General features: G+C 46.0%; 1 protein-coding gene across 1 annotated transcript; it reads right to left on the minus strand.

Moving 5' to 3' along the window:
• Positions 1-1,145: 1,145 nt before the first annotated feature.
• LOC119330167 (mitochondrial pyruvate carrier 4-like) lies at positions 1,146-5,012 on the minus strand. The gene is made up of 6 exons (XM_037603284.1): positions 4,872-5,012; positions 3,960-4,079; positions 2,204-2,302; positions 2,045-2,097; positions 1,632-1,705; positions 1,146-1,514 (listed from the first exon to the last, which is right to left on the minus strand). The coding sequence occupies exons 2-6, from the start codon at positions 4,009-4,011 to the stop codon at positions 1,457-1,459; spliced, it is 336 nt and encodes a 111-aa protein (XP_037459181.1). The 5' UTR covers positions 4,012-4,079; positions 4,872-5,012; the 3' UTR covers positions 1,146-1,456.
• Positions 5,013-9,220: the final 4,208 nt, after the last annotated feature.

Consider the following 9,220-nt stretch of genomic DNA (forward strand, 5'->3'; position numbering starts at 1 on the left):
GATGCTCGAGCTTGCAAGGGGAGAAGAGAGGCAGCATTCGCAGTGTTCGAAATAAAAATCTTTGTTACTTTTCCTGCATCTTTAGTAAATGTGTTGTAATCTTTATAATAGATCCAGATATATTTTCTTTGAAGGAAAAAAATCATCCTCCTTGAGCACACCCTCTTGCATAGGATGTCAAGAGCTTGCTTTGTATTATTATTATATAATTGCTTGTGGGGTGCTCATGCATGTGCATGATCGCTGGCCAGTGGCCAGCCACCATGTCCTTCCAATGCATACGTGGCAGCAACAGTGCCGGACCCACATCCTTGCTTTCATTTGTCGAGTCACGCCGACAGGGACAATCATGCATGCATGCATGGAAGGCACATGTCATCATCGCAAACTGTCGGGTGCACTTCTGTATATAAACACACACACGTGTGTGCGTGTGTGTGTGTGTGTGTCAGTGTGTGTACAGCATGTCAGCATGTATCATGTATACCAAGAACCCTATTTCTAACTAGACATCTTTTACCATGTTTCCCCACTTGTTTCGGTAGCAAAGAATGTCCAATCCGCGTATTAGTTTGGTATACTTGACGAGGAAGGACTGCATGTGGATGTAGCGGTTCTGCCGCGAATTTGCTTAACGTGTTGTCCATCTTTCATCTTTGCGTATGGACCTAGCGATTTCGGTGCGGATACGATGTCAAACATGCGGTTTTGTCGGGCGGTGACCAGGCGCACATGCAACGCTTTTGTTGTCCGAGGCCGAGATGATGTCCACCAGATTGGTGCCGTCGCTGTAAACCAAAACATCAAAAAACCTCGGAAAAAAACCGTTTAAATAGCCAAAAACACGTGCTAAAAAAGCGCCCAGAGCGTGACTGAGCGTGCCACATAAGGCAAAGGTTCAGTTCAGTGACCAAGGGCAGATTGTTCGGAATGTCAACCACACAGTTGTCGCTCCTGCTCACAGCAGCGATAGGGCACTTGTTGAGTTACAGACGCCTCAACTCCGATCGTATGGAAATAAAGCTGTGGCATCATATGAATGGGTGAACCAATGCTGGAAAGATGGATACAAGTAACACATCAGTGGCAGACCTACCACAAAGCCAGTAACCAACTCCAAGCTGCTCAAATATGCAACAGCCAGGTATGTAAGTACGTATCAACCAAGAATGCGGAGCATGTAGGTTATCTCCAAAAACAAAAAGGACGGCATAACTTTCTTCGACGCAAGGCCGCAAGTATGCATTCAATCTGTACACCTTTTTGCACAAAATGCACAAAGATTATTAATCTGCACGGAATTTTCATACTGCTCTGCTTTGTTCAAGGGCGTGATTGACAAAGAAGTTTCGACATGGGAAAGAATGGACGGCATGGAAATTGTGCCGGCCCGCGGCCCAGAGTTCCGAGGCAGCAGGCAGGCTGTGCAGTCGATTATTAATCCAGTCGGTCCTCGCTATCCTTCCAGTGATGCAGCAGCCACCTCCTTTCCATCATCGGAGAAATAATCTTTCCTGCAATGCAAACAAAAGGAGATCAACCAACGCAAACCATGCCATCTTCTTACTCTTCCAAGACATCATCAAGCAACAAATATGATAACACGGCAGATTAGCAGCTTAGTAACGGACCTTATTTTACGGGAAAGCTGGTACAGGCCTGTGCCTGCCATCGCAACGTTGACGCTGAAAAGGTTCCAGTTTTTCTGAAAAAAAAAAGGTCATAGCATCGCAAAGCAATGAGACGAGCAACAGTTAAAACTGGAAACAACACATGACAGCAGGTGGAATGAGATGGCTTGGGAATATGAATCAAACATTCAACAAACAACTGAACATCAACAGCCCAGTCCAGGGAGCCGTTAAAACAGTACAATATGAGACGATCAATGCAAAACGATACCATAGCAGCAAGAGATGCAATGCTTAAAATGTATATTTCAGTTAAGATATATAGATAATCCACGTCAGCCAAATTTGAGGTCACCTTACAAGATTCAGTGCACATAATAATGAAAAATGATAGTATAGTATCGCTGGCTTACCGGTGTGATAACCATGCTGTAGCGTGACCAGACGACTCCAGTGCAGGCAACCGCTGCACCCCATATTACAGAATAAGCATTTGAGCAGGACACAATAATAAGTAAAACAGTAAACTATTGGCATGCAGCATGCTGCCGTGAAATGCTCGTTGAACATACCAATTTGCTGAGGATAGGATATCTTTTCTGGAGGCTTAGCAAAGTCAGCAATGTTCGCAATGCTGATCCCCCATTTAAATGTTGGAGCCCAAAAATGAACTGCAACCAAAGTCAGATGATCGTCTCAGCCTCTGAAGTGATATGAATTGTACTTTTTGTCTAATAGATATGTATCACAATTTAGTGCTAAAAACAGTCACGATAGGCCATTAGAATTTATGGTGAACTGCACAGAAGGTCAGATTATTGTCTCAGCCTCATTTTCAAGTGATGGTTATAGCCAAAAATGCAGCTCTTGAACGTCAAGAATAAGCGCAGAGTTGGCGAAGGCTGAAGATGTGCAACTTTTCAAGGGAGAAAGACATAGTTTCTTTGGGTCTTTGGAAAATTACAGCATTTACCAGTAAATCACTTCATTAAAAAATGCCATGTCTTAAGGACTCTAATCTTGCTGAAGTCAATATTTTCCTTTGCCAAGCTTACCAGGGAAAAATGCAAACATGGGTGGCAAAGGGGAATTAACATTACAACTCTTTGGTGCCCTGTAACTAGGTTTGTTTGGACCTATATAAGAGATTTCCTCACTATTGATAGGAGTAGATTTGTCTCATAGGGGATTTAATCCCCCTCAATTTCTCCCAATCCCCTTCAAATCCACCTCAACCGAACAAAGGGTAAAGGATTTTGTAAGGCCAAATGTCAAGATGTGTGGCCAGCAGGTTGTGTCCAGGCCACTGTACATAATCAGGAACATAATGCAATATGTTATTGGTTGACCCGACTAACACATTGTAAAGTGTTAGTGTCACAGCAGTGCAAAGGTGGCTACTTCTCGAATGGGGGGAGAAAGTGAAACCTGCAACTACCACAATCAAATGGATCACAAGACAACTTAAAAGGGAGGAGATGTAATCTCTTTGGAGCTTGAGAAAATTGCAGCATTTACCACTAGATCACTTTATTATAGAATGTAATATGCAAAATGCAATAATCTGTTCCATGAGAAAGCCAATATGTTTTTTTATATGCCAAGTTTACCAGGAAAAGTTTCAGGTATGAGTTGCGAAGGGGATAAACATTTCAGCTCAATGGTGGACTAGAGACTGCTGATTTATATACTGTTCAGTCCCCTGTAACTAGGTTTGTTCGAACCTATATGTTCCCTCTCACTATTGCACTTTGTGGAGGAGCAAAATTATACAAGGGATTTTGTAAACCCAACTATAAACTTGCTAAAGATACCTGGCCAGCAGGTTGTCTGCTGGCCACTGTGGATAATAAGGAACATATTGCAAAGTTATTGGTTCTAGGTTCTGTTGATTTCAGGTTCTATTTTACAATAACTTTAGTTTGACTACTGCTATTTTGATTCTCCATGGCGGCATGTTTTCTCCATGTTATTATTTGTTTCACAAACAATGGCCACCTGGTCTCATATACTGAAACCAAAAAACAGAGTAAGCAGACAGCATTTTCACATTTAAAACATGCCAACAACCTGGCAATCCTAACACAACAACAGAGCCCGAATCTAAAAAGACACACAAAGAGAACATGAATAATCCACCAACAGGGGAAACAAAGCCAACGTTGACCTTCTTACATCAACCACTTGAGAACCTAAAACTGGCAATAAAAGTCTAAAAGACATTTGCTCATAGGCAAACTGTTTTATACTTTTCTCCTAGTCAGTGTTGCTAGCTTGCACAATAATAAATATAATCAAAGTATGTATGCGGGTAGGACTGTGACTAACTGGTTTTGGGGCCAGCGGGATGGTTCAAGAAGGCTTGAATCTTTGAAGCCATTCAATCAAATGGATGCGCACTTTCCTCTCCTTGTGCACGACCCTGCCTATTTACTCTGTCCTGTACACCTACAAGCAGAAAACATGAAAGCATGCCTGTAAGTCAAGTCCAGCATAAAAAGATATCAGAAATTCATTTACAAAGCCCCTGCAAGGACTGCACAAAAAGAATAAATCCCAGCGAGAATAAGATATGACAGGAAGCAAATTCAGACATCATCGATGGTACGAAACCATTGGTGGCTTGGCGCTATAGGGGGGTCGAGTTGAGTTCATCCAATATATACATTGCAGAAAAGCCATAGGTACCGCGTGCAGTGACCCGAGAAACATACAATCCCCAACAATGGATACGGGACACATCAAGTAGATCAATCTCTGAGATAGTCAACCTGCTTTTAGCCATAGTACTACACTGTAACACAAACTTTGCCGGCCCAAACAGCTGCTGCTCTGCTCCTGCTCCTGCTCCTGCTCCTACTCCTACTCCAAACCCACGGGCACACGAGCCCTAGTTCTGCTAGGGTATCGAGCTCCTACTCCAAACACACAGGAACATCGAGTGTCGCTAGCGAGGGAGCGCGCGGGCCGGCGAGGAATCCATCGATCCGAACAGCGCGAACAGCGCTGGCGAGGGCTGCTCCTACTCCTACTCCACTGTTGACCCGAACACGAGGTGCCAACTTTTTCTGGGCTCCCGGATGAAAGAGATTCGCTAGCGAGAATCGCGAGGCGGCGTGGAACCAATCTCGATCCGACTACCAACCAACCTACCAACCCGAGGACGCGAACGGATCTAAAGGCAGCAGGCGAGAACGAACCAAGGATTGAGGCGGGAGGGAGATGGATCTCATCTATTACCTGCAAGGGAGGGACGCCCGCCGCCGGTCGCCGGTCGCCGGTCGCGGTCGCTGTCGCCGGAGCCGAAGGAGCCAAGAGGGCAGACGGAGAGGGGATGGGTCTGTTCAGAGGTAGGTGGCGTGTGCGTGCGTGGACCGGATCATGAGAGATTAACAGAACCAATCGGCGGCCGTTGGTGTGCGTATGGACGGCAGCGATGCGTCGATTCTGCCGGAATACAACGTGGTCCCTTTCTTTCCAAACAAGCATATCCCTTCCCCTAAAAAAAAAAACAAGTATATCCCCAAACTAATGTTTAAGTTCGAAAAAAAAAATATAGGTATGTTGCAATATTTTCGTTGATAGCTTACCAAGCTGACGACTTGGTGTAAAACTATATAGGTATATACTTCGTCCGTTCCTAAAAAGCAGGAGTCTTTTTAGAGATTCCAATACGGATTACCTACGGAGCAAAATGAGTGAATCTATACTTTAAACTATGTCTATATACATTCGTACGTGGTCCTTGTTGAAATCTTTAAAAAGACTTATATGTATTTAGGAACGGAGGGGGTAGTACTTTTTTAATAATAACCAAAGTATACATTCCAAGTGGCAAATGCATGTGTGCGTGGTGACAAATCTCAAATGGAAAATATAATGTGATATTATCGAACATTCGCACGTCACATTGTCAATTTCCTCTTTCGAGAAAGGTTCTTCAAGAAAGGACAGATTCTCATGCCTTTTGATCAAAGTATCTAAGTTGAGCAGATTGAAAGTTGGCACTGAGGTGCTTAGCCTATGCTTGAAAGCAGCCCAAAGGACATTGGCTTTTGAGCGATGATCTCTAAAATTGTTGCCAGAATCATCCTGCAAGCAATCAATATGATTTAACAGAATCAACCGACGGCCGTTCATGTGCATATAGACGGCAGCGATGGGTCGATTCTGAAGGAACAGAACATGCTGCCTTTCTTTCCAAACAAGTATATCCCCAAACTAATGTTTAAGTTGGAAAAAAACTATACGTGTGTAGTACCTTTTTACAACCAAAGTATATATTCCAAGTGGTAAATGCATTCGTTCAATGGTAAATCGCTTCGCCTTTGGTGAGTCACTTTGGAGATCCGCAAAGCTGCATATCGACGATGGAGCCGCGTCAAGCTCCGGCGAGGAGGTGATCTGTCATTTTGTACTTTGATGGCTACTGTGGTGATGCCAGAGGCATGTGCCGGGCGTTTGTGTCAAGCTCAGAGTATTTTTCAGTCTTGATTGTATTTTTCCTTTTTGGCTGATGTTTTTTTATGCAAAGACTAGCGTTCTACTTTTTTTTCAGTTTTATCAGGTCATTGTGTGTACTTATGATATAAATGAGACATGTATTATCACGTAAAAAAATCTCAGTGAAAATATAATGTGATATTATCAAACATTCACACATGTGCAAATTGTTACGTGTTTCGAGTCGATGTGAGTACTAGGGAGGTTCCCTGGTCACACATAATCATACTTTATTATATAAGAGCAAAAAATATAGTTTCCTCATAATTTATTTTAGTCGATAATTTATGGTGACTATTAGGGGCTTAGGGCTGTAACAAGTGCGACATGCCAAGTGCAAATGGACATTCTCGCCTAGCTCAGTGGGCTATTGTCCCAACGTGATATGAAATTATAATATGTTGTATCGAACATCCAGTACAAACAAGTCGTCAAACCAATCCCACGTCATCAATATATTATTTCATCCCACGACTGAGGGCTTCCACCAAATCCCGTCCTAACCGAACATTCTTCACATGCCCACGTCTAGGAGTGGACTAACGAGCAGCTCGGCTCGTTAAGCTCGTGCCCGTGAAGGCTCGGCTCGTTGAGCTTGTTAAGATTAACGAGCAGAAAACTCTGCTTGGTGTCGTGGTTTTAAGTCTTACAGTAATGTAGGGGGTAGGTATGGAGAGGCAAGATCTTAGCTATAGAGTAGTTGTAAGCACACGAGGTTTATGAGTTCAGACCCTTCTCAGAGGAAGTAATAGTCTTACATCTCGGAGCCCAGAGGCGGTCGACTGGATTATGTGTGTATGAATCACAGGGGTGCGAACCCTTTACACTGAGAAGGGGGGTGACTTATATAGAGTTTTCCAGACCCCTCCGGCCCTCAGTTATGCAGGGTTTTAAGTACATTAAGGTCGGGCGTTACTGATAACATCCCTAATAAAGTGCTATGATGACCATAAAAGCTACTTAATGACCGACCGTTAGCGTGCGGAGTGACTTTAGGTCTCCTGGCCGTCGAGTGATTGGATCTTGGTCGAGTGATTGCTTTTTGGTCGAGTGATTGCTTCTTGGTCGAGTGTCTTCGAGTCTGTCGAGTGGAACACCTCCAAGTCGATTGAAAGGTGATTTCTTCTAGGGATGTCCTTGGGTAGGGCAGTTAGGACAGGTCCATGACCCTACCCTAGGTACATAGCTTCATCATTAGCCCCCGAATGGATCGAGGTTTGAGTGGGGAAGGAGTTGAGAACTTCTCCGACTCATTTTTCATGCCATGAGCATATCTTGTTTTAGATCAATGAACCTGAGTGACGACAACAACTTCCTTTTCAGTCGCCTTGATCCATTCTTAGTTTTTTGTCGAGTGAGTTTCTTTACTTGAAAAGCTCCGAGTGACGGTGTGGAGGAGATCTTCCGTCTGACAAGTTGTTCTGCTGCCCGCGAATTTCGCGGGATTCGAATTTTGGGAAGCGCGCGGGACGGGGGAGGCCGCAGTAATCGGATGGGATAGGGCGGAGCCGCCTCGATCTCCGCGCCACCTTTTTCGCCATGTATCGCGCGCGCGACTGTTGCGGGATTTGACAGGATCGTCCGGGCCTACCAGTCAGCCACTCGGAAGTAACCTCATATAAGGCATTGGACCGGGGTTTCTTGAACAGTGCATTCTCATTTCCTCTTCTCCTCTTCAGGCTTCTTCGTCGCGCTCGCTCTCGCTCCAGCGCCGCCGCTCCGTACGTGTCTCGCCGGCGACGATGGGGAAGGAGGCGACGGCGGCTCTGGAGCGGGCGAAGAAGGCGACGGCAAAGGCGAAGGGGAAGGCGACCAGTCGGGATGGATCTTCCTCACGAGCCGGCCTGCCGAAGGGCTGGATCCAGGGCGACTGGATTCGCTCGACGATCCGCCAAGAAGACCTCGGCGACCTAGCCGACGGAGGACTGATCCCCCATGGATCGACGCAGCTTCCGGGGAAGGAATCCGAGACGCAACCTCGAGAGGGTGAGCGCGTTCTCCTTGCCACTCACGTCGACCGTGGGTTTTCCTTGCCTCCTCAACCTTTCTTTCGGGGATTTCTGAATTTCTTTGGGGCACAACTCCACCACTTCACTCCCAACACAATCGTGTATCTCGCTGCTTTCGTGTCTTTGTGCGAGAATTTCTTGGGTTGTCGGCCTCACTGGGGTCTTTTCAAGCACATTTTCACCTGTCGTTCTCAGACGGTGAAAAAGGCCAATCCGAGTGATGAGAGAACACAAGTGATTCAGATGTGTGGGGGTCTTGGTGTTCAGATGAGAGGGAAAAGTTCCTTTCCGGCCATGATTCTTCCCGACTCGGTCCGTGGATGGCAGTTGACCTGGTTTTACTACAGAGACCAGCCGACGCCAGGGCAGTCGACTGGCCTCCCTCCTGTTACCATGGACCGAGTGAGGAAACCCTCCTCTTTGAAGGTGATCCCGGAGGAGAAGGCGCAAGTTAAGGTGCTGGTCGAACGAGTGGTCCAGCTTATCCGTGACGGGGTCACTGGTATCCTTCGGCGGCGCATCCAGCCTCTTCAAGCTCGAGACCATCCGATGTGGATGTATTCGGGTCTTGACGACATTACTCGGATTCACCCGGAAGAGGTCGATGACAACACACTGGAGGGGTGGCTGTCGGGCATCACCGGAAACAAGGACAACCCCAAGGGAGCCAGGAGAGTTCCTCCATTCGACCAGTCCCATGAACTAGACAAGGTCCGATTCTGAGCTTTTGACTATAATCTGAATTCACTCGCGTAGCTGTCTATATTGAGTCGACTGACTTTATTCTTCCTGCTTTCTTTTAGGCCCTTATCGAAATGTACTCAGTGCCCAACGGAGAGCAAGAGCAAGACCCGAAGGAGAGGCGAGCGGCGGCGACAGTGGTGAATGGCATTCTGACGGAGAAGGGGACGAAGAAAGCGATGACTCAAGTGATGAAGAAGAAGTCGAGTCGCCTCCTCGCAGGGAGAGGCGATCCAAGCTTGACCAAGAACGACCGAGCGCCTGTGAAAAGGCGATTGCTCAGACTAGTCAGTCTTCAAAGCGTCCTCGGACATCTTCACCAACCCCAACTGAAAA

This window comes from Triticum dicoccoides, chromosome 7A, assembly GCF_002162155.2.
Source record: "Triticum dicoccoides isolate Atlit2015 ecotype Zavitan chromosome 7A, WEW_v2.0, whole genome shotgun sequence".
Lineage (NCBI taxonomy): Eukaryota > Viridiplantae > Streptophyta > Magnoliopsida > Poales > Poaceae > Triticum > Triticum dicoccoides.